The 26,377-nt window shown below is 38.0% G+C and overlaps 1 protein-coding gene across 10 annotated transcripts in view; it reads right to left on the bottom strand.

Moving 5' to 3' along the window:
* Positions 1 to 2,972: 2,972 nt before the first annotated feature.
* GPATCH2L (G-patch domain containing 2 like) overlaps positions 2,973 to 26,377 on the bottom strand; it is an 81,760-nt gene continuing 58,355 nt past the window's right edge. For 7 of the 10 annotated variants that reach the window (XR_011970183.1, XM_072623148.1, XM_072623149.1 and 4 more), the window contains 2 exons: positions 25,656 to 25,750; positions 10,249 to 15,467 (listed from right to left, as the gene is read on the bottom strand). Coding sequence is in view for 7 of the 10 variants with exons in the window: in XM_072623148.1 (XP_072479249.1) it covers positions 15,298 to 15,467; positions 25,656 to 25,750 (265 nt within the window). In the remaining 3 variants the exon portion in view is untranslated. Of the gene's footprint in view, positions 7,209 to 10,248; positions 15,468 to 25,655; positions 25,751 to 26,377 lie in introns of those variants that run through there. The other 3 variants (XR_011970182.1, XM_072623151.1, XM_072623153.1) reach the window with 3 other exon arrangements.

Genomic DNA, 26,377 nt, shown 5'->3' with positions numbered 1-26,377 from the left:
ATACCAAAATTTCTTTCTCCAAAGTTACTAAGGGTCTTTTTAGTTGCCAAACTAGAGAGAAACATGGACATATTTGAGTCAGTCCCTCCAAAAGGAAACAGAAAGTGCCCTGTACTCATGACACCCATCCTCATCCATTCCACTATATGAAGGAACATGACAAGGTTTTTATTTTCAGGACAAAGCTTCATTGATTATTCCCAGTTAATGCTTTCCTGTTGATGGAGGGAAGAGACTGGAGGGAAATGGCAGGATGTAATATCCGGACCCCTCAAGAAGAAAATCAATTTGATTTGGTTTTACATTTCAGCTATGGATAACCTCTCTTTCCCAGCTCCAACCAACAAGTCCTTGCTTATCATTCCTATCTCCCCACCCCCCAATCTCCAATGTATACACTTGCTCAATCTTCCCCTCTTCAATCCATTCAAGTACAAGGGGTGAGTGAGGGTAGAGTCTGGAGGGAGATCGAGGGGGCTTAGAAAAAAAAAGATTCTACATTTCATTCATGTTCTATTAGCAACTAAACAAGCTAGAGGATACTTAGCAGTTTAACATCAGAAGGGAAGGACCCATTCAGCCAGCCAAAAAAATACTTAGCTGACTTAATTGCAAATGCATCCAGTAGACAGTCAATCTCAACGAATGACCTTGGAAAACTGACAACCTAGAAACCACATGCCTCCTGGCACAATCCAGAAGATACACGTTCAGAGGAAGTGGCAAGGAGCAGATCACATCATGCACAGTAAGAGTACATTGTATATATAGACTTATATATAGTCTATATATAAACTACAGCTGTTTTTAAAGTACAATGAATAAACAAGTAAGCATAACCTTGAAGATTTTTTTCTGCCCTACTAGATAAATTGGATTTCTGAAAAAAGCGAACCTGTTTTGTATTTTAAGTAAACTTTTAAAAAAAATTTTCATTGGTGGGAAGCTACTTAAAGAAAGAGGCTTTTCCCAGTTAAATTGTTATTCAGAGTATTATCTAAATAACCAGAGGGGTATTCACGAAGGATCAGTACCTCTGGTTTGAGAGCTTGCCAAGGCCTTTTCAGGGCTGCTCATCCACCTTTGGTGTCCACCTGGCACTCAGCTTACACCAGTGACTCCAAGAAACCGTAGCATGAACAGTGGCCACAACCCAGAAAAATCATCTTGGCCAACAGACTAAACTAGGTTGAGGGTAAAATCTGTGGGTGAGTCAAGGGGATGTCTATCCCAATTGGGCATGTGAAGATGTGCCACAGCAGAAGGGGCAGATAACAACAATATGTTTCAAAAACCATGACGGCAGCTGAAGCAGGCGCTGTGGAGCACTTAAAGCTTGATCAAACATTGAAGATGCCAAGGTCATCCGCTACATCCCAGGCAGTTGCTAGGGAAACTTTTGTCTTGCCAGTGAAGTTCAATGACTCTGGAAGAAAGTGAGGCAGATGACTTTGTGCAATTCTGCCTCACTTAAATCCAATTCAAGCATTAGTCAAGAAAGACATCACCCCATGATGTCAATGATCCTCTTCAAAAATGAAGGACAAATAACAATAATAATTATTATAATAACTAGGGCAAATCTCATCTTGTGACCAAGACATCTTCACTGGCCAGTAATCTTTTGTGAGATAGCTGAGCCATACTTTCGGTGCCACTAATTCAAGAATAATTTCAAAACCCTGCATTTATGAAAAAATATTCTTCCTCTCCCTATTTGTTTATTTCCCAGGGAAATAAATGCTCTAAGAATAACAAACCTTCTCAAGTTCTTGAAACTTCGGAAATTAACCCACAGTACCAAAAAACTCCATCATATGTTCATTCTTCCTGGGAAAAAAAAACACCCTCATTTCATCTTTCCATCCCTGCTAACTATAATCCTATGTCTCTTCTGCCTTTTGTATCTATACTCCTTGAAAAGGCTTTCTACATATTCCTCCACTTTTTCTATTCCCACTCTTCTTAATCCTTTATAATTTAGTTCCTGACTTTATCATTCCACCAAAACTACTCTCTCCAAAGTTACTAATTATCTCTTAGATCCCAAATTCAATGGCCTTTTCTCCATGCTCATTCTCCTTAACCTCTCTGCAACTTTTGACAGTTGATCACTCTCTCCTCCTTGGAATTCTCTTTTCTCTAGGTTCTGGGAATACCACTCTCTCCTGGTTTTCCTCCTACCTATCTGTACCTCTGTCTCCTCCAGATCATGCCCACTAATTGTCGGTATCTCTCAGGATTCTGTCCTATGCCCTCTTCTCTTTTCCTGCTATAGTTTTACTTGGTGATCCCATCAGCTCCCAGGGATTTAATTATCTTTAGGCTAATGATTTTAATATCTACCTTTCCTGCCCCAACCTCTTTGCTGATTTCCAATCTTGCATCTCCAACTGCCTTTCATACATTTGAATTGGATGTCCACTACACATCTTGAATTCAATATGTCCCAAACAAAACTCATTATCTTTTCCCCTAAACTCTCTCCCACTCCTATCTTACCTATTACTGTACAGGTCAACACCATCTTCCCAGTCCTTCACTCTCATCCAACTCTTAGTTCAAAACAATTTCTCTGGCTGTCTCCATTCTATCTCTCCCATTCTATTTGTTAGACTATGGACTTTTCATGCTCAACCTGTGGCAGAGCCCTCCAAGCTCATATTGGTCTGATCATAGTCGGACACGCTGTACCTTGACCTCAACATAGTGATGATTTTGGTCCTCTTCAAGAATCCAAGACAACAACCAACCAATTTCAAAACCCCACCTTCTACAGGAAGCCTTTCCTAATCCCTCTTAATTCCAATGTTTCCCTTTTAATTATTTCCTCTTTATCCTGTATATAACTTGCTTTGTATATATTTGTTCACATGTTGTCTCTCCCATTAGATTGTAAACTCCTTGAAGGCAAGCACTTTTTGACTCTTTTTGTATTCCCAGTTCTAACACAGTGCCTGGCAAATAGTAGGTGCTTTATAAATGTTTATTGATTTATTCATCTCAATTTTTTTTAAAAAATTGAACAATTACAATCCTCAAACATTAAAATCTCTTTATCTTCAAAAGGGGGTGCATCATATTCTAACATCTAAATAATAAGGCTTGAGTCAGGATAAAAAAAATCCAAATTTTTTTGCCAGTTGATTCAAAGTATGATTGTGAAGGACACTTAATTTCCTGGTACTTCCTTTTTCTTTGTTTATAATGGTATCCATTAACTTATCACAATAGATATTGGGTTCTTATTGTGAGCTAATATGGATCAGAAGATACAAAGCATTCTTACATGATTACCAGACAGGAGATAATAAAATAAATAAACAAGACAGTTAAAGCAGATTTGGAGCACATGATGGCAATAAAAATAATAACAAAAAGTTGAACTATTCATTAAAAAGCTAGTTCCAGGAGGAAAAAAAAAAGGTCTGAGATGGAAATATATATAAAATTTTAAGTAATTTAGTATTCTTTTTCATTCCTAAATATAAATGCTAGTGTTTACATAACAACATGCTGGACATGCCATAGGATTTGTAGGGAAAATGAAGAATGGTTCTCCTTTCATCCTTGGCCAAATCACATACATACATACATATCATTACTATCTTTTCATCCTTATGTTTCTGGTGAATTGGCACTGTACTGTAGCCTATTTTTTATTGTTGAGTCATTTCAGTTGTGTCTTTGTGACCTGATTTGCGGTTTTTTGGCAAAGATATTGGAGTGCTTTGTCATTTCCTTCTCCAGGTCATTTTACAGATGAGAAAACTGAGGCAAAGAGGGATAAGTGACTTACCCAGGATCACACAGCTAGTGTCCAAAACCAGATGTGAACTCATGATTCCAAGATTCCAAGCCCTGTGCTCTACCTATTTGTGCCACCCAGCTGGCACACCATAGGCACTTAATAAATATTTGTTGAACTGAATGTATGTGATTTTAATTCTGGCTTGGTTAATTAAAGCAGTGATGAAGAAGCAAAGACCATAGAGCCAAACCCTGCATGGACCAGTTTGTACTGTTCTGTTCAGTACTGGATCATGGAATGCAGCCACTTTGGAGGAATAAACTACAAAGTATGTAAACTGAGTGGAAAAAGTGGAAGGAACAGGACAAAGACACTGTCATTACTAAAATTACAATTCAAAATGCACTTCTGACTGAAGGTAACATCTTTTTTGTATCTGAAGGACAGCACAACATTGCACTTCATTGAATATTAAGTTCTTCACAAGAATACGAAGGTGGAAATGTGGGGGATAATCTCAAAGTGGTAAATTTCTAAAATTGTAAGTCACTACAGGTACAAATATTTCTATTTACTGAGTAATTCCTTTTTCTCCTGTTTAATATATATATGTATGTGTATATGTGTGTATATATATATATATATGTATGTATATCTCAGTAGCATTTTTCACACAAACTTAGTATCTTAGGAAGACTGACCAAAAGATTATCTTTGAACCATCTAAAAAGTTGTTGCAGAGATCCAGAAGATCTATGTTCCAGTTGTGGTTCTCCCTCATGGTGGGAAGACAACATCTCTAGGTCTATTTCCTCACCTATAAAATGTTCAACATTCTTATCCATGCCTTGAAGGCAGAGATGATAAAGTCCAGACCCTAACAATTCTCAACAGTCTAGAATGATGGATCAGTTATGTCAGTTGTACAAGATGGGAGAACAGTCAATATGGAAAAGACCTCTAATCAATATTGTGATGGCTGCCATAGTCACAAAGTAAATGTGATCCTCAGATTTAAGAAATATAGTGGGACAGAAGATTACTTCCACTTCATCCTGCCCCAGAGTGAAAGCATTTGAATTACTGTAGTCAGTGTGAAGTGTCTCACTTTAGAAAGGACACTGACAAAGTCAATACTGGCAGGAGGGTGGCACAGTGGATATAACAAGAAGACCCGAATTCAAATCTGGCCTCAGAAATTGACTACCTATGTGGCCCTGGGCAAGTCATTTAATCTTTCTCAGTCTTAGCTCCCTCATTTGCAAAATGAGGGACATTGACTTGGTGATCTCTAAGGTCCTTTTCAGCTCTAAATCTAAATCTCTAAATCCCATGTCCACAAAAAGAGACTAAAGGAACTGTGACTTTTTAGCATAGAGAAGACTTAGGCATGATAAGATGGCTATCTTCAGATATTTAAAGAGCAACAAACAGAAGAACTTGCTTTTACTGACAAAGTAGTTGCAGAAAGGTAGGTTTCAACACATTTTTTAAAAAAATCCTAACAAAACCATACCAAAATATAACGAGGCTCTGTCTCAGTTAATAGCAAATTCCTTATTACTGAAGGTCTTCAAATAGAGACTAGACATCTACTCAGAGATGCTACACAGAATTCATTAAGGTAAGATCCTCCCCAGTGACCTGAGATTTCCTCATCCCTCAGAAATGAAAATACAAGATTAGATGTTCCCTTCCAGATATGATATCCGGGGAGTCTATAGTTAGTTCTATGATCCTAAATTTCCTAAAGTTTTAGTCATAGCTTCAAGAAATCTCTTTTCTAGCCCTAGCCAGAACAATAGGCTATATTTAGGGAATGGACTCTTTTGGTTAAACAAAACAATAAAACACTAACAAAAATCACATTTTCCCTCCTAAAAACTAAGTAACCTCTAATGTTGCAATAATGCAAAGAAAAAAATTACTTCTAATATCAAGGTTTCCTGGATACTCAAATTAAATGACAAGTTGGTTTTACAGTACTTCTGTCTGAAGTTATTCAAATCTCGACAAGGCCTGACTCTAGATCTTAATGGAACACTGACTAAAAATCTACTTGATCCTTGATTGATTGATAATTTGCCATCATTAAGCAGGGCCATAATTATACTCAGGCACAAAGGCATACTTGGTCAAGCAGGAATTCCCTCTTACCCTACTGATAGTTACATATGAAACTGCAAGGAAGGCACCTGGATGGCCATAAGGTTCACATAGCCTAGGATAAGATTACTAGGTCTGGGGCTAAGCTATGGGAAAAAGAAGAGCTGCCTACCTTTGACAACACCATTAGAGTAACTTTCATAATCATGTTTGATATTGATTTCTTCCAAAGGAGCAAGAAACAAGGTATCAAACAGCTACAGAAACAAGGATCAGTGCAGAAAGTGCAAGAACTCACCAAAAACTCATAAAATTCAACTTTCTACAAATGATAAACTGAATATGCTTATTATCTGCGGGTATTTTTTTTTAAAGACATACAAGATTTTTTTTCCAATGACCTACATGGAGTTGGAGTTTGTTTATAATCAGAATTTTGAGAATGATCAGCAGAAAAACCACCTGTCCTTTTGGGAATTCAGTATCTTGTCACTGTCTGCAGAATTCTGGAAATTGAAACAGTAATGGAAGATGACGAGGACTGCCACGAGCAAAGGAAAACCATCTTCAGAGTGTGGCATGGTTGTCAACTATCTGACTCAAAGTTTCAAATGAAAAGGTCTGTTTTTAAGTTAATTTGGTTATTCTTTAAAAAAAACCCTCAGATATCTGAGGTAGCTTCATTAATTCTGAAGTGTTTCTGGAAATTTTATGTTAGTATTTCTTAAGAGGCATGGCAGAGTGGACAGAGGAAGTACCAGGACCAGGAAGCCCAAATATCCCACTCTTACACATGTTGGCCATGCAGGGCCCATCCCCATTCTTACTTCTGGAGAAATGGCAGGCAAACATTCACACTGCTCTGCTTATTCTAAATTAGCAGTGTTTGGAGGCCACTGCATCCTATTACTCACTGGCTAAGTTTTCCACTACTATCAGGTCAGTCAGTAACAGTACAATAGGCTATCACTGTCTGGTGGTATAAAAGGGACCACCTCGTTTAGCCATGTGACATTGGTATGATGAGGACAGTCAATTTTCTTTGTTTTTATATACCCTCAAGTTTGCCCCAAGGTTCTTTTAGTACAAGTTCCTGCATTTGGCCTTAGAGATCAAACCCAAAGAGTCGAAGTCTCAAAGTGGTAATTGTACACATTCTAACTAAACAATACACAGCTGTTTTACATGTATTACTGGAGAAGGTGGTGGACGGAGTCCAGGTGGGTATGCTTCGTTCGACAACTCCATCTGCCTCCACTCTCACTGGTACTGAATACGCCGTTCTTGGTGCTCCACCTCCATGTAGGTCAATTAACTTCACACTGGGAAAAAACACTGTTCTTTTCAGTTCCTAGGACGAATGAAGTTATTTAATTTAAAATGGAAGTAAAAGTAATCTACAAAAAAGAAGACTACACTTTGGATGAACTATTTTGCTAAGACATGTCATCAACCACAAGGGAGACTGAGCAGGATCACTTTGGCAGAGTATCTCAGCACAACCAATCACCACCATTAACAATTCATATATCATAAAATTTTGGAGGTTTGTTTAGAGATTCAGAGATTACTCCAAGTCCCTCCTTCCACAGAAAAGGAAATGGAGGCCTGTAAAAGTTAAATACTTTGTTATATGTGGCAAAGGTGGGACTTGGGTCTCTCATGATGCTCAGGTTCATGCTCTTTCCAATATACCATATTTACAACCTACAAAGTTGAGTATATTTGTATTTTCTTGGTTTCAAAGGTACTACTACTAACTCTATGCGAACCTCTTTCAGACACAAAAACAGACCCTTATGTGAATACGAAGCGGTAAATATTAAAAAGAGGTTTGCTTTCTTTTACAGAGTTCATATAGGGAAGGTATGAGTCTACTTGGGGATATCAATGACAGAGACACACACCACAGTAAAACAGCTGCCAAAAAGTAACTAGGAAAATGAGTTAAGAAATCCCAATCTGACACCTTGCTAGAAACAATACTAGACCATATTCTACATGGCCAACACACCCATACTGAGTGAAAATATAATGGAAAACCAATTTCAGTGGCTTCACTCAAAAGTATGGAAAGCACTGTTTCATCAGAGTGCCAAACAAAAGAAACTCCACTATTCTCAGTTTCTGCAGTTATCACTGTTATTAAAAATAATAAAAATAAAGGTAGTCATAATGATATCAGCTATCCAGTGTCAGCACAAAGCTCATGGGCAGCAGCGAAGCAGCATCTGCGGTGAAGATGCTGACTGAAAGATGTAGATGCCACGATGAATAGCTATTAAACTCAGTGCTGAAATATACAAAGATATACATTAGAGAAAATTAATGCTTCCATTAACACATACAAATTAGTATTTTTTTTTTACCAGAAGAGCACTTACCTCATCAAGTTTAAACAGTAATTTCATTAATTTTACCCAAGCTGTACTTAAATCTACTCTTTTCCCTTCACGTGAAGTGAAGGGAAACACAATGACTCAATATTTCTCTTATTCATGAACTCCATACTCAAGATAGAAATCAGATGCATTTTCTCCAAAAGCTGTCTCTCCACTATCTCAACTCTTACGTTCCACACCTTCCCACTACATAACAATTGACTTTTGAAATGCTATGTGTGTACATACCATTCCCTATTTCTCCCATTTCTGTCTTCCCACCGCTCACCCACCTGATACCCCAACTCCCACAGAATGTAAGTTTTGTGGGCAGAAAGTTCATCCTTATGTTTATTACCCTAATGTTTAATACAGTATCTGGCATAGAAAAGACATTAAATGCCTGTTGAATTAAAAACATGAATATGTCTATAAATATTGCTCCTGTTCTCAACAATGGTAAAATCCAATGTTATCCTTTGCAGACTTCCCTAGGAATTGCCTGAGTCAGTGAAATATTTAATATATAATGGAAGTAAAAGTAGTCTACAGAAATACACAAAGAACTGAAACCCCTGCAAGGGGCTTAAATGTGAGATTCATTCAGGTCTCAGTAGATTCTATCCCCTTAACTACATCCATTCCTCCTCCTCCCTTTAGGATAGAAGTCAGAAGTTCTTACTTGTATGAGATAAATGAACAATCAAGTTTTTTGTGTTTTCACTTCCTTTCTCCATTTCAGTAACTGATACAGGATTTTTTGCCTTAATACCTATAGGTCACTCACAGAAACTTCTTCTCTTTCATTATTCTCCTCCCCAGTTATGCCCCCCACCACACACCCCCAAAGACAAATGGCAGAGAATGCTGAACAATGCTTTATAAGCACTGGATTCCTGATTGAAATGACTACATCACATATGTTGTTTTCCAGTGGGCCATCTTAAAGGACTCCTGAGATGTATCCATCAGAAGAGGTGTTAAGAAAAGCAAGAGAAAACTTGAATGTGGCTTTAGGATCCACTTGGGCACACTCATGAGAGGACTGGAATATTCATATGCTAGAAAAGTTTACTCAGTTCCAGGTCATACATATGAATAATACGTATAGATGAAGAACAATCAGAATTCAGCTCATGACATGAAGTTCAAAGCACCATATTCTGGAATACTGAACACAACACTCAAAATAATGATTTCTTAAGAACTTCAGAATAGTTTAATATAGTCTTATCCCAAGTATTTGGGAAATAGGACTATTGGTTCTTCATCTGTTGTGTAAGCCCTGGCTAAATTTTAAAACACTTAAGTATTTTATCATCTAAATATCATCTAAAATATCTAAAAGCTGATCTTGTTTACCACCATGCTTAGACTGAGTGACAGATTATTACTAATCATTTTGCTACCCAAATGAACTCTTAACTTCTCTTTACTGAAGTCATACTTAACAGAACCACCTTTACTCCTAAGCTTGGCTTTTAGGGCCAATCTAGGTAATTTAAGGCTACACAATCTGGCTACTACCTAGGCTTTCCCTTGCTTTAGATGAATCATTCCCAGCTGCTTCCCAATCATGCCCATCTTCTCCAGTCTCTGCATTCACACAGGGTATGGTCCACACTAGATCACCCTAGACATATTTTCACCTGTTGTTATCTTCTTCCATTTAGGAAGCTACTTTTAGGAAGCTGGTGCCCAGTAGTGATGCCTACCGTGAAGGTTTATTGATTCCCCCCAGCTCAAGTGATTTCTCCTTATTTTTCTTACATCATTTTGTCTATGCCCCTTTGATGTTGTCTTGCTCTTGTGTCATGGTTACCTAGGCATGTCTTAATCCAGCAGAATGTAAAATTCTTTGAGGACAGGGACCACACTGCTTTTTGTTTCATTAAATGCCTAACACTGAGGCTTATTACGTTGAAACCTCATTATCATACCAGAGAATACAAAAGGAACTTCTAATTATGACACTGTCTACACATACTTAAAAATCCTGAAATCATTCACTTAATTTGTCACTAGAGAATGAAATTTTTATTAATGTGAAAAATTTCCATATATCAACTACTAAGTCAGTTTGACACTGTTTGGAAAGGTGGAATAATCTACTTTGAAAAGAAGTTTAACCTCTCTTAATCTAGACATGGTATGGATATCATTTTCTCCACATCTTTATCCCATGTAGGAAGCACTTTCCAGAGGATCAAAGAAAATCTGACACATTATCATAGCTTTTACAAAGGTAAGTCCATGTACTCATTTACTCTCAGAAGGAAGTATAAAGGTACCACAGTGTTCTAGGTAACACATGCATCGGGCATTGGCCAGGCCTTCATCCATGAGGCTGTAGCTTCCTCTTAAGGAACATCTTCAGATTCTTATTCTTCAAAACTGTTGCTAATCCTCTACATCTAAAACAGTGAGCTCATCAGAAGTCTATTAGATACCTGAGGGTTTTTTCTCTCCTTTTGGAACAAGACAGTCTTCTTTGATATTTCTCAAATTAGGCAGTAACCCTGGCAACCATCCACTTCAGCAAGACATTTTCAGTTCTAATTCTCATCTCTGTTCACTTCTATAATGCTTTCATTTATTTGACTTTTATCTGTTATGAACTCTTGGATGCAGACCTTATTATTCCTGTTCCATTAAGTGTTGGAGTTAACCCCCATTAGCGTATCTCCTGATGTCCTCCCCTTCCACCATTGCTACTTAGTTTTCTAAAGGAATAAGGAATCATGCTAGGAAGGTTTTGCTCCTACCACAAAGTATCTCTGGGTCAGTGACTACTGCAGTAGGGAATTAGGATATATTTGTAGTAAAAAGGTCCTTTTTTAATCCTCAAAAGCAGTGACTTGAGGTTTACTGATAGCAATATCAAACTGATCCCTCTATGTTGCTAACGATTCCTGATAGCATCACAGCACGTTAAGTTGGAAAGAACTTGTGAGGTCATCTAGCGCATGAATCCCCATCCCTGCCCATATCCCTACCCCTACTCCCAACCCCACACTCAAACACACATCCTCAAAGTGTCATAGAATTTGTTTTGTTGGTACTTCCAGAAACAGAAAATGTGGTACTTTATAAGGCAGCTTATTCCCTGAGGCAATGATATCCAAACTGTATTCACCCTATGCTCATCACAGGGCTGCTAAAGATGGACTAAATAACGCTATAAGAGTTAAGAAGAGGATGAAACTACTAAAAACCTATTTTTTTAATGCAGCTTTTCCCCTTAAAAGTACTGACTGGATATGTCTACAGCTGAGAACAAAGACTGGATAAACCAAAATGTAGAAAGTATCTAAATAAAAATCATTTTATATCTGAAGCAATCTTCTGAAAAATAGGAAGCAGCAAAGTTATAGCCACAACATCACTTGCTTGGTCCATCTGTTTGGTGTTTAACAGTCTTGGCTAGCTATCCATTGCTGTGATCACTGCACATATCTTTTCATCTTCATTCTTTAGCCCTTAAAGTCTGTTCTCTCATCTAGGAATTCCCATTACCTAGTGTGGATTCAGCTTTTATTCCCATAACATAAAAACATGTTAGTTCATTGGGTTCAGCAACATCCAACATTGAACACTAAAAGCCTATACACACTACTACTTTCCTATGCATTTTAGTTTTAGTTAATTTTAAGGCTGGGGTGCAAGAGGCACCAAGAGCAGCAGGCATTTCTTTCAGACAAGGATCATTTCCTCACTAGAATTCACCTTCCAACAGAAGAATACCGATTATGACAATATTATACTTGATTTTCAGGTACATTTAAAATTTGCAAACAAAAATTCAAGGCTGTCTGATCTACTTCCTAGCTGCATGTTACTTAACACTTTTTAAGAAGGACAACATAATTTTTTTTCTTTTTCCTACATAACTGTGAAGAGAGTGATTTTCTTAATGATTTTCTTTTCTTAAAGAACTTTAAAGTTCTTTAAAATGCTAGTTTTAAAATCCCACCTTCAGAGTCTTCAGTTAGAAGTAAACTTGAAAGTGAAGAGCCCTATTAAAAGTACAATGTTCAAGACTCTTGCTGCTTTGGGAGCACAGTATGAAAACATACCAAAAAGTTAGGGTACATGATGACAGAGTGTGCAGCCAGCTTAGATTTACCAGAACTTGGAAATTAATATGAACTAAGGATTCAGTCTAAGTTATTACTTTTGTGCAAATCAAATATTTAGTAGGCTAAAGGTCTGGCTCAAAAGGCAGTGTGTCCCACATTGTTCTAAGGACTTCTGTTGATGATCTAATTTTAAAATACTGTGTTTACTCCAAAATTCTTTGTAGGATCATGTGACTGATTTCTTAAAACCTTGATATAACAGAAAGGACAATGACTTTTTAAAAAACCAAAATATACTCAAGATTAATATCATCCTTCAGAAATCCATTTGTGGGGAATACAGAGAACAAAGCATCACAAAAAAAGACATTTGGTCAATATTCATAACTCCTTAAGCATGCAAATACAGCACCTAAATCAAGGAGCACAATTTGCACCCCCATGTTGAAAAGCATTCATGTGCTTAATAGATAATCATTTTCCCAGATACAAATGATTTTTCCATCTTATTGAGTGGCATCTATAACAAATACTCAAATGAGCAGACAAGAGTATCCCAAAACCAAGCATTCTGATGTGCAATCCTGGCATATCAGTTCATAAATTTGGCTCTCTGTCTGCAAATTGGGTTGGTCGAGGGAAAGCTACAGTATTATTAGCAGGGCATTGGAATGAAGAGAGGGAAACCCTACACATCATCCAAATAATACACTACAAAGTTGAGAGCAATCAGGATATAAGGTGCCTCTACATACCAGTAAGAACAAATCAGGGGATGTAGGAGAAAGGAGAGACCATTCCTCACCCTGCCTCCCAATTACTTGTCCACTGCATATAATGCAAAATGGAGATTAATCAAAATATAGTCAAGGATTAATTTGGTCTAGTGACAAGACCTCTGGACCAAGAATTTAAAGACTTAAAATTTAGTCTTAGGCTGGCTATGTGGCAAGTCACTTAAATGCACTGTGGCTCTCTGTGACTCACTGGGATATTGTTAAAGGTAAATGAGATGATATAGTCTTTAACTTCCAGCCAGAAAGGGGTTATAATGGTCAACATAATTATTAACACCTCTATTACCTTGTCAAAATTGCACTGATACCCAATAGGTTTGGCTTCAATCTAATAATTTAACCAGTGTACTGGCAGACAGTTCACTTAAGTTTGTGAAGTGCTTCTATACATTATTATCTCATTTGACCCTAATAACAACTCTAGGAGATATGACAATTTTCACTACCATTTTACAGGTGAGAAACAGAGGCTTAGAAAGCTTAAATGACTTGCCTATAATCATAAATTGCATAATCAGAGGCAGAATTCAAACCCAGGTGTTCCCACTTCCAAGTCCAGCATTCTATCAATCATAAAACTGCCCACATGGGCCAGTGGGTTTGGTACAAGGAAAAATAACATTCTATGGCCACAAACCCGTCATCAACTAAATGTATCATAGTTAACAAAAAGGCCATAACCTGTTGCTACTATTAGCAAAATACTAAGTATATGCCCTACAGATAGCGAGTCAAAGGTGCCATCTACTTCATCTCTGTATCAGAACACAATGGACAACACATACTTCTATGGAGAAAAGAAAGAAAGAAAGCAACTGGGCTCTGAACCCCTCTCAAATATATAAAACAGTATGATTTGAACCTTAATTATAATCTATTATAATCTAAAAGTTTCTGGGCTTCAGAAAGTGGGAGTACTTGTCTCCCTTCAGCATCTACTTTAGAACAGAAAACAATCAGAGATTATGAGAGGGAGTCCCTACAGAATGTACTGTGTGCAGTATGCATGTGAGAGACAGTCAATTTTATTGACTATTTACGTTATTAGTTTACTCTTACATGTTTCACAATATAAAGTACTCAAAAAATATTCAGTGAGTACCTTTAAGTTCATCAAGCCCCTTTAACAGGTGGCTCTAATATTACTTTTGGAAATGGCAGCCTCCCCTTCAGCATTTCCAATTAGTTACTTATCTCTCATATCGACAGCATTGCAACTAACCTCAGGTATGACTACAGGTTTTCACAAGGCAGATTCAAATATGAAGGGAGACAACAAAAATTTTTACCAAAAAAGCAGATAGCCCAAAAGAATTGTTCTAGCAACATGAGCTTAAGGTTACTGTCTTGAGAGATCAATAACTCACACGATAAAAGGTCTGCTGAGGGGTTTGATTTGGGAAATGAAATTTCTAAACTATCTCACTAAATACCTTAGCGCTGTGATTTTCCCCTAATGATCCTCCCGCGCCAGTTTGGACATGTCTGTGGGATTTCCTGCTCAAAAAAGAGAACACAGGAGAGAAGGCAATGAGCAGCATAACCACAAGCAATGTTAAACCATCTGCCAGGGTAGCATAAACATTTTCTGAGTCCCAAGTCGCTGCCCATGTCTCTCCTCAGATCCAGTGTCAGTCGATGAGTGTCGGTGTTCTGAAATCTCCAAAAGACACAATTCCAAACAAAGTTCCAGCCTTAAAATCAGCCCCACGTTTTGGTCTCCCACCTCCTGGTCAAATACAATTCCATGCTAGCCTTTAGCTCAGGTCTCACACTTGCCTGGGGCTAGCTGCAAAGTCAGTTCTTCTTCAGATGATGTTGGCAGCCTTGTCACAAAATGAGATGCAAAAGCAGTCACCAATATCACAACAACAAAGACAGACATCTACAAAAAAGCAACAGCTCCGTAAAAGTAGCTGTAGATAGATGTTGGGACAGCAATGACAGATAAACATAATAAATATAGCACAGCAAGAACTTTTTTTAAACTGCCCCAACACGTTAATACTATTCTTAAAAAAATGAATCATAGGCATGATTTTCCAATAAAGAGATCAAGCTGCTGTGGTCAAAGATAAATGCGTAAAAGATGATGAGATAGGTATTGCCAAATAAGATAGCTGAGACAATACAATCCAAAGTCTTAACAAATCCGGCCAACACTTGATAGGCAAAATGGTTCTCTAGCTGCATCCGGGGCTTTTCTCTTGCGGCATTTTAAAAAAGGTAGCCGGAGCTGGCCCAGTGGTTTTCTCTGCTGCATAGATCCGGACCGACCACTCAGAATTCGGGGATTTCTGGGCCTGGGATGATGGTGGGATTGCCTCTACATCATCCATGTGAACAGGTAAAGCTGTTGGAATAAAAATAGCAAGGGGAAGGAGACAAGACAAGGGAAGGGAAATAGAAGAGGCAGGAAAAAGAAAAAATGTTCAAATTAAAATAGTAAAACTTTCAAGGGAAAAACAAAACTCTACTAACCAGAAACCCTAATATTTTGAAAGGGCAGACAACAGAAACCCATGCTTGTATACTTTCTTTACTTAACAGAAAGGAAAGACTGTGATATATATATATACACACACACACATATATATATATGCAATATATACTTATATATTAAGTATCCATATACCTGTTTTCCATCTAAACTAAAGTTAAAATGCACTTAAATGAATAAACTGAGCTGTGGGAATTTCTAATGTGAGTTTCTAACATGTTTATCCAAACACTGTTAGGATAAAAATGTTAGAATACAGGGCAAAAAGAGGTAAGAACATTAGCATCCAAAGAATTGTCCAGGTCAAGTTACTCATTAATACATCATAGACAATATGCTCTCCATCTCTGAAAATATGGTAAAATCTAGGATAAAATCAATCTAACAAGAGGGAAGAATGAAATTACAAATAATTTACCCCAACAGAACACATTCCATACTTTATGGCATACAGGATAGAGTACCAGTTTTGGAGTCAGTTAAGACCTTGGTTTTAAAGGTAAGTACAATGTAGGAACATGTCCAATTTACTTAACTTCCTGGTACCCCCAGGCAACTCTCTAAAGTTAAGATGAGTTGCTGATCTACATTAAGAGCTTCCACACAAGAAGGTCCCTACAACTACGGAATAAGGATCACAGGATCATTTATAGATCTAGACCAGAAAAATGAAACAAAAATTTTGTGACTCAAAATTTAACAGAGTGCAACTGATGGGAAGAAGAAAGTAAGTTAACATTCCAAATGATATATTACGGATAAAATATTTATTTCATATCTCAGAGACATAAGGATTTAAATCCACTTGGATTATCTCATCACAGCGAAGATCTCTAGAAAAACCTGCCATTCCAATACCCACTGAAGTTACTTGTTTGTTTTTCTAATAATTTAGCCTGAAATATACATTTCAAAATCAGTGGTCTACTATATTCAAATCAAGATACCTGAATATCTATCTTCCAAACAGATAAGCACTATTCTACCCATTTCTGAAACAAATTCAACTCAAGAAACCACCACCAATAATAAAAATATAATACTATAAGGTTTGCTGAACCATTTAATATTCCTCTCATTTTATCCTCATAACAATTCCGTAAGGTAAGTAGTTCAGTTATTACTATCTCCACTTTGTAAACATAGAAAATAGGCTTTGAGAAGTTAAATAACTTGCCTAGTATCACAAAGCTAATAAGCATCCAAGGCAGGATTTCAACCCAGGTTTCTTGACTCTGAGCTCAGTACTCTATCCTCCATGCATGAGAAGGGTTTATTTAGAACAGAAATTCTTAATCTTTTGGTGTCAAAGATCCCTTTCCTCAGAATTATATTTTTAAATGCTTACAAAAAATGCCTAAGATTACAAAAGAAATCAAATTATAACAGTTATTAAAGTATTATTTTTAAAAATGAGTTTTGCAACCCAGTTTAAAAACTCCTGACTTTCAAGCCTGTTCTGTACAAGATTCTGCACTTGGCTTGAAAAACGACATGGTTCTTTCCCACAACAAACTTAGACAAACAAATAGGTTAAGATTAGGCATATATATAAATAAGCATCATACCAAATAGAATGTGATAAGACAAAAGAAAAGATCTGGACAAAGTGCTAGAAGAAATCTGAAGGAGACAGCTTTTAGTTAAGAGATGGGGAGGATCAAAAATAGCTTCACAAAGAAAGTAGTAGCTAAGCCAAGACTTGAAAGCAGGATTTCAGCAGTGGCTAAGTGGAAATACTGGGTGCAGGCACAGGGCCTGATCTGAATAATGCAGAGAGGCAGGAGACAACAGGAGTTCATAAACAGGAATGGAAAGAAAGGCTGAAGGCAGACCGTGATGAACTTCAATTGCCAAGTTAGGGAGTTTATGTCTGAACTTACAGGCAATAGGAAGTCACTGAAAGCTTCTGAATAAGGGAGTACAAGGATCTAGTTTATACAGTCTGAGAGATCACTTAAGAAGCTATTATAATACAGAGTAGGCAAGAGTTGTGGTAAGAGCTTGAACCAGGCTCATAGCACTAAAAATAGAAGGAGACAAATTTAAGAGACTTGTGCAGGTGGAGTTATAGCATTTGGCAACTCACTAGTTGTGGGAGATGAGGAAAAGGAAAATAAACGAAGAAGATGCTACAGTACAGAAGAAGACCCATACGTACAACTTGGCAGTAGGCAGGGGCCAAAATTAAAATAGGCTAAACTTCTTCTGGCTCCAGGTAGGTTTTTAGGGCCTCACTTTCCAAGAAAAGGTAACTAGGGACAGACTGCTGATGGTTGGTTGCTATGGGTCACATGACAAACAGGAGAGTATGCAGTGGCAGACTACCCAAAATCCTTTGGCAGGCTGCAAGTGGCCCACGGGCTGTATATCATACAAGTCTGGTATACCCTGGTGACCCAAAGGACAGTGGTGTCATTAATAAACAGGAAAGATGGAAAGAAAGGCAGGTTTCAAGTGGAAAAAAATGAATTCATTTTGGTATATGCTGATTTTGAGGTGCCAGTAGCCTAACTAGGTAAAGATGCCCTAATAATTGAGAAGACAGGACTGGAGCTCAGGGAAGAAAATCAGAGTGGACCTAAATTCGAGAAGCAGCTGCATTTAAAGAAAAAATGCCTTTGGAAAAGATAGAAGTCCAGATTCCTGCCTCAGGGCTTACATGAGACCTTAACTTGATTTCTCCAAACCTCATTTCCTCATCTGTAAGATGGGAATAATTTTATCACCTGCTTCACAGGGTTGTTGCAAGGATCAAAGAAAAGGATCACATAAAATGGGTGCTATAAACTTTAAACCTGCATGTAATTTAATAGTACCTGTAAAGAGGTGATAGATGAAATCATAGGACTGGATGAGATTGATAAAGGAAAGTAAGGGCAGACAGAGGCTTGGGGGGTGGGGAAAGGGGTTACTTATCAAAGAAGAGTGAGAAAGAACAAACAGATAGGAAGAAAACAAGGAAAGGACAATAACGGAACAGTTAAGGGAGAGGACACTTCAAGAGGGAATGACTGAAGTGCTCAGCAATGTCAAAATATCACATAAAGGGTAAATATCTAAGAAAATACCACCATATTTGGGAAAGAAGTCATTGGAAAAAGACTACTCCAATGCAGTTAAGAGAAATATAAATCAAAATAAGGTTTCACTTTATAAGCAGTAAACTGGCAAAGATGATAAAAGACGGTGATAATGTTGGCAGTCCTGTGGAAAGACAAGGACACTAATATGTTAGTAGAGCCACACCTGAATTGGTCCAAATATTCTGGACCATTCAAATGTCTCCCTAGTAGGCATAAAAGGAGCATACCGTGTCACAGCAGAAAACAGGAAACAAAGTGATGTCTACCAACCGGGTGATAATAAACAAGCTATAGCATATGGATGTAATGCAATAATATTATGCAGTAAAAAAATGATAAATATGAAGAAAACAGAGAAACCTCATCATATGAATTAATGTAAACTGAAGTAAACAGAACCAGGAAATAAATATGCCCACTGACTACCTAAGTGTAAACAGAAAGAATAAAAGAAAAAGGGAATGTGAAAAGAATAAAAAAAGAAATTTTAATTTTAACAAGCATATCTGATCATAGAAACTAGATGAGAAAAATGTATCTCCCTCCTCTCTTTGATAAAGGGGGATTCTGGGTGTGGAATACGTCAGATTTGGTTGATATGTCAGGATAATTTTTCTATTTTTTTTTTTCTTTTTCAGACTTTGTTACGAAGGCTTAACTGGATAGGAAAAGGGATAGGGACACATTCAGGAAAAAAAAGGGATGTAAAAATAAAGATATTTATGATAACTAAAGATTCATGTAAAAAAAGAAGTCATTGGTGACCTTTGTTGTTGTTGTTCAATTGTTTTAGTCATGTCTGACTCTTCGTGACTCCGTTTGGGGTTTTCTTAGCAAACATACTGGAGTGGTTTCCCATTTCCTTCTCCAGTTTTTTTTTTCAGATGAGGAAACTAAGGCAAATAGGGTTAAATGACTTGCCCAAGGTCACGTAACTAGTAAGTGTCTGAGGCCAGACTTGAACCCAAGAAGATGAGTCTTCCTGACTCCAGGCTCAGCGCTCTCTCCTTTGAGTCACTTAGTTAACCTTTGGTGACCTTAGAGACAGTTATATCAATAGAGTGGTAGAGATAAAACCATACTGCAAGTGTCTGAGGAGAAAGTAAGTGATCATAAAGTGGTAGAGATTTATACTTGGTCAGTAACAGTTGGGATAAGGTAGGAAGTTAGCTTGAAGGGTTAGCAGAGTCAAGAGCAGATTTTTCTTTAGGAAGACACTACAAAGAGGTGAAAAGCCAATACTGAGAGATCAAATATGAGGAACAGCAGGTGAAATGATTCATGAAGCAAAGTCTAAGAGGAAGTGAACAGAGATGGTATCAAAGGCACAAATGGAGGGCTTGTCTTGGAATGGGAGAGAAACACCTCATCTTCTCATACTGTAGTTAAAGGAGGTGAAGATTGATGAATACATAGTGAGGTTTTCTGTTGTGAAAAAATGGAAATGAGGTAGTTCAAGTAATTATACTTCAGTTTTTGTAGAAGAGGTGATCTGCTGAAAGTGGGGGAGGAAGGTGGAGGAAAAGGGTAAAACTGAGAAAAAATAAAGTTTAGAACAGTTATTATGAGTAGTGTGATAAGGAGTCAATAATTTAAAAAAAATTATTTAAAAAATGTGCTATGGATAAGGACCAAATTGAGATAAGAAAACAGTATTTTCAGTGAACCCAAATTAAGAATGGCGTCATGACTTTCTCCAACAGGCCAAAATCACATCATTTCAAGGAAATAAAGTTTCTTATTTGTTTTTTGGCTAGTTGGTTTCAAATATACTTAGAAAATATCCCCATTTCTTTTATCTAGTACCAATAGTTTTAAAAGTTCAACTTGAGACAGTGTTTTACTATACAATTCCAATTGTGACATATAAATTTGGAACCTTCCCTAGGTGGTAAATCTAGGTGTGGTTCCATGTGCAGGTCACTTGAATCACATGGGAAGCATAAAGTCTTTTCAAGTGAGATGATTTAAAGAGAAAAAAGGAAGTTACTGCCTTTTCAATGATTCTATGAAAAGATCTTTTCCATGATCTCTCATTTCTACCACTAAAAAAAGGTAAAGAAGGCTCACAACTCATTTCTGCTCTTTATTCACTACCCCTATATTAACATCTTTAAATTCAGTCAATTTCAACTCAAAACTTTATACAGACAGGGGAGGGGAGGAGAAAACAGGAAAAGATTTGTGGCTGCATGTTTAAGAAAGAAGCTGAATTCATCACAATGACAGGAGAGAGTGTTGGCAGAGATCTGAGCTATTTATTCTTTTAGGAAAATCCTATAAAGAATGACACGAGGAAGCCTCTATCTGCAGTCTTGTTCATCACACTGGTGAAGAGTCTGATAACAGATGTATGCAGTAGCGTGATTTAGTGCCGGGAGCTGGCCCCTGATGTGTATTAATACAGCGGCATAGCGGAACGCACCTCTCTTCATCACTCATTTCTATAAAAGAGGTGGAATCTGAGATGGCCCGATGTTAGGCAGAGCAAGCCCATTTGTTCTACTGACTGATGGTGCGGGCTTGGGCTGTGTCCTTCACCTCTATGGGGCACTCAGGTTGCAAAAAAAAAAAAAAGAAAGAAAGAAAGAAAGAAAAGGAAAAAAAAAAATACTGAAGCAAGACCTGGTCAACAAGTGAGGCAAGAGTAGTTAAGACTCCAAAAAAGAAAAGGTTTAAAGCACATCTCATTTAATTTCTCTCTGTCTGGGTGTTCCTCACCTTAGACAAGGCCCTGAATTTTTAAAACTCTTCCCAACCATTCAAATGCTAAAAATAGAAAAGATAGATGGACAATAAAAAAAAGAATGAAGTCACAACAAAGATGAGAGAAGAGAATGCTGTAAGGCATTAGTTGCTATGGGAATAGATGAGAATGTATGGGATCAGAAGAGATGAGAGTGTATGGTGATCATCCAGGGGAACTGGGCAGATACTAACTCTATTAGTCCTTTGAATAAGACTCTTCAGTTGACCAAGTATGAAACACTCTAACAGTCAACTGAAATACAACAGAATGGTAACAGAGGTAAATTTCTGAGTATGAAAAGCTTTCAAATGGGAAGTCATTTGTATAAGAGAGGAAAGAAGGGAGAGAGGGAGGGAGGAAGGAAGGAAAGAAAGGAGGGAGGGAGGCAAGGCCCTCATTTTTCTGAGGCCCACCTTCCTCCTAGCCAGAACTAAGAAAGAACTCCAGACAATTTTAATTTTGATAGGTCCTGAAAGATTTGCCTCTTCTATTTTTCAAAAGCAATGCACCCTTAAGTGGAATAAAATGACAGTCGCGATTATATTTTGGCTCTACATTTTTTTTCCAGTTTTTTTCTCCAAATTCCAAGGAAACAGAGAAATATGACAAATTTTCACAGTAAAATGTACATGTCTGTACATTTTAAATAAGAGGCTTTTCTGACACATAAGAAAGATATTACAGTTTTTCCATTAGTGAATTTTCATTATCAATACTTCAAGGAACCATGATTTCATTGGAAAGGATACTTGTTTGACTAGTGTGGATCACATATCCTTTATACCTTAAGAGAAGGTATTTATGAGTTGCTCTAGTCAAAAAAAAATCCTGCAGTCAAGCTTCTAGAGATAATATCCCAAGACCTCACTCCATTCTGCATGCCCCTTCCAGGTTAGGTTTATCACCTCCAATCTCATCACCATACTGCTAACTCAGGCCTTGACTAACACTACTTCCCTTGGCCTCCTCTCCCCTCTGATTCAGGGATCTAGTACCAAATTCCTCCCAATGCCTATAGAGGTCAGAAACTGGGTTTTTGGGCTTACTCCATTCTGCATCTATTGCTCTTCCTGGTTTCAAGTGCACAGAACAAAATGGCTCTGTTCTGATAGTCAATAGTGTCTTATCTACCCCACCCCCAAGCCTCTATTCCCACTTTCCTGCCTCCTTTTGTGTTGCCATCTCTCCCTCTCCCCGCATTAGACTGCAAACTCTTTGACAACAGGGACAATCTTTTTATTCACTGTATCCCCACGCTTAACACAGTACCTGGAACAAAGTAGATGCTTAACAAGTGTTCACTGGATTGGACTGGACTGGACTGATTCACAGTCCCCATTAACCACAAATGCTCCATTTCCATTATTAAAAAAAATTACACTCCCTTATCCGATCATAACCTACCATCTCTTCCTATGCCAAACCCTCATAAACCTATCATTAATTCTTCCTCACAGAAACCTTCAATACTCTACCCCTAAGTATTGTCTCTGGCTATCACACTACTTTGACTTCACTTTTCTCCATTACCAACCTCAACTCTTTATAAAGAGTTCAACTCCACACTGTCTTCTATTCTCAAATCTCCTGATCCATTTATCTGTTGTCACTTACTGTTCATGCTTCATCAACACCAACCCTGGTTTATTCCTATCTACCCCCACTCATACACTGCGAACAGAGTTAGAGGAATTCATGTAACCATTACAAAACAGATTCATTATAAATTTATGTTATCTAACTTCAACTGGATCATCACTACTGTAAAAAAAAAAATTTACTCCTCCCAAACTGATGCTCTATGCCACTTCCAAAAGAGGCTATTCCAAAAACTTCTTTCAAATCTTCCACATATATCTTTGCCTCCCCCTCCTCTCCACTGATGACCCTATCCCATACTTTATAGAAAAAACTGAAACTGTTCACTCACTCTTCTCCCTCCTTTTCTCCTCATCTTGAAATCCCTTGGCCATCCCCTACTGTCTCCTTTACTCTGGTCCCTGATGTTGGTCCTTCTCATAAGATCAATCCCTTTATATGAGCCCTCTTGATTACATCTACTCCCATCTTCTTCAGAAGACTGTCCCCTTAGTCATTTATTCTCTCTCTAATCTTCAGTCCCTTCCTATCTACTGGTTTCTTCCCTTAAGGCATTAGGGAAATGCCTTAGTCTCCTATCCTTAAAAAAACTTTTACTAGACTCTATTAATTAAGGCCCTTAATTTATCATTCTGTATTTCTCTTGGCTTTCTAAACTAAAAACTCCTAAAAAAAAAAAAAAGCTGCCTACATTCATGGGATAGCTGAGTGGCACAGTGGAAGAGAAGGCGGCTCAGGACAGATTCTTGGGATGCATCCACAGTTAAGGGCTGTGATTTGCATTATGCTCCATCAAAGGAGACTAAGAAGAAATCAAGACAAGCAGGAGGGAAACCAAGAGATAGCAGTGTCACAAAAACCCAGAGAAGAAGGCATCCATGAGAAGATCGCTAAATGCTACAGTCAGTCAACAATTATCTATAAAACTCCTATTATATAGCTAGCAATACGCAAGCCCCTGGGGGTACAAAGGAGGGAAGGAGGAAGGGAGAGGGGAAGGAAGGATCCAAAGAAAGAAGGAAGGATCCAAGGAAGAAAGGAAGGATCCTGCTTTTAAAGGATGAGGACTGAAGAACAATTATCAAGTTTGAAAGTCATCCTTTCCTTCTTTCTTGTCTTTCTATTCCCAGGGCCTAGAACATTGCTGGGCACATAGTAAGAGCTTAATATATAATTTCTGACTGACAGCATTTTAAAATGTCGACCACCCTTTCCTCATGGATACCTTCTCCTCTCTGAGTTTCTGCGACACTGCTATCTCTTGGTTCCCCCTCTGCCTGTCATGATTTCAGTGTCCTCTGATGGAGCATAAAAAAATTCACAGCCCTTAACTGTGGATGCATCCCAAGGCTCTGGCCTTCTTCTGTTCTCCAACTATACTCCTTTAGTGATGTCATCAGCTCCCAGGAGTTCCCATGAGAACACTACACGAGCCATATGTCCAGCCCTAGTCTCCTTCCTGAGCTTCAGTTCCACGCCACCAATTAATTATCTGCTAGACAATTCAAACTAGACATTCCACTCACATCCCAAACTCAGTGAGTACAAAAGACTATCTTTTCCCCAAAAAAATTCAGCCCTCCTACACTGTCCAGAGTGCCAGCATGCTTCTTTTCTCTCAAGCCTGTAACCTCACCACACATGTCGTCAGTTTATTTCCTCTTTCACAAAATCTGGCATCTGACTTCTTTGCGTTGCTCACACAGCCATAATCTTACCAGTTCAAGTATGGCCTGCTTGGGCAGTAACAGTCTCCTATGTTGTCTCTGTGCCTACCCCTACCCCTCCAGTTTCTCCCCATTGCAATCTATCCTCCCCATAGGTACCAGTGGTTTCCTTTAAGTGAAGGCCTCACCATGTCACTCTCCTACTCAACAAACACTAGAGGCTCTCTATGGCTTTTAGAATTAAACTTGTTTGGCTTTCCAAGCCCTGTAAAACCTGCTCAAATATGACTACTTTTCCCTCACTCTGTAGCATTTCCCTCAAAGCATTTTTGCTTTTTCTCACAAATGATCCTTCATCTCCATGAACTCCCTCACCCTCTGCTTTGTAGAAACATTTAACTACTTCAAGACTCAACTCAAGTTCCCCCTTCTATCCCAAAGCCTTTCCTGAATCCACCAGCTGCTAGGTTCCTCCCTCTCAAACTAGTCTGTATTTATTCTATTATACTTATATATGCACATGTTTCCTCCCCCCAGATAATGTAAACTCTCTGTGGGCACAGGTTATTCCATTCAGCACTCAAGTGCCTCAGGATAGGCACTTAATAAATGCTTGTTTACTGACTCTCTAAAAAAATTTTTGTAAATTATTAGGCACTAACATAAATATAGGCTACTACTATCAGACAGCTGACACAAATCTATCATCAGGCCCATAATTAAAACCTTCCTAGGTTGACAGGATCTGCCAAAGCTAATGTTCTACTGGCAGAATCCTTGAGAAACCAGGGTCATTTCCGGTCTAAGTAAAGCGTCCTACACCTTTTAAGCAAACAGTAAACTTTTAAGCTAACCCAATTAATTAACCCCTCCACCACAACACAAATCTTTTGTCTATTGCAGAGCACAGTGGTAAGACTTAGGATCCAATCCAATTTACCTGTAGCTGGGCTGGACAGAGATGCTGTAGTCATAGGTTTCCGTTTCCTCTTTATGTCCCTTGAACATGGTGGTCCCAAGTGTACATTTGCCTGTCTACACATGAGAAAAAGAGATAAAGGCTCTACCAACTTATAAATTAAAGCAGTTCTTATAACACAAGATATTAAGTTCATTTGCACTGGAAGCTTAACATTTGCCCCCATCATTTCACTCCCTACTCAAAAATCTTCAGTGATTCCTTATTATCTCTAGGATAAATGCAAAGCCCTCAGTCTGACATTTAAAGGTCTCTTCAATCTGGTTACCACTTTTACCAATTTTTTTTTCATCTTCTTCTGCTTTCACACAAAATTCAGTCAACCCAATCTATTAACTGCTCCCTAAACTCAACACTCTACTTCCTACCCTGAAAACCCTTGCACAGGTTGTCCTACATGTTTAGCATGCATGCCCTTCTCAACTCTCTTAGGATCTCTAGGTTCATTCACAACTCAGACTCATGTAACACCTCCTGTGAGAATCCTTCCTTGATCTTCCCAAGCTGTTAGTGGGCTCTCTCTCCTTAAATTATTATGTATTTATTCTTCCTTGTTCATGCTATATGCATGCCCTCATTAAAATAAGTTTCTTTAGGGCAGCTACTTTTTCATTTTCATACTTTTACTACCACCACTTAGTACAAAATGCCATGCCCTTAGTTGGTGCTTAATAAATGCCTGT

Source organism: Notamacropus eugenii, chromosome 7 (assembly GCF_028372415.1).
Source record: "Notamacropus eugenii isolate mMacEug1 chromosome 7, mMacEug1.pri_v2, whole genome shotgun sequence".
Lineage (NCBI taxonomy): Eukaryota > Metazoa > Chordata > Mammalia > Diprotodontia > Macropodidae > Notamacropus > Notamacropus eugenii.
The sequence above is the reverse complement of the archived record's forward strand: the minus strand, read 5'-3'. Positions and strand labels throughout refer to the sequence as shown.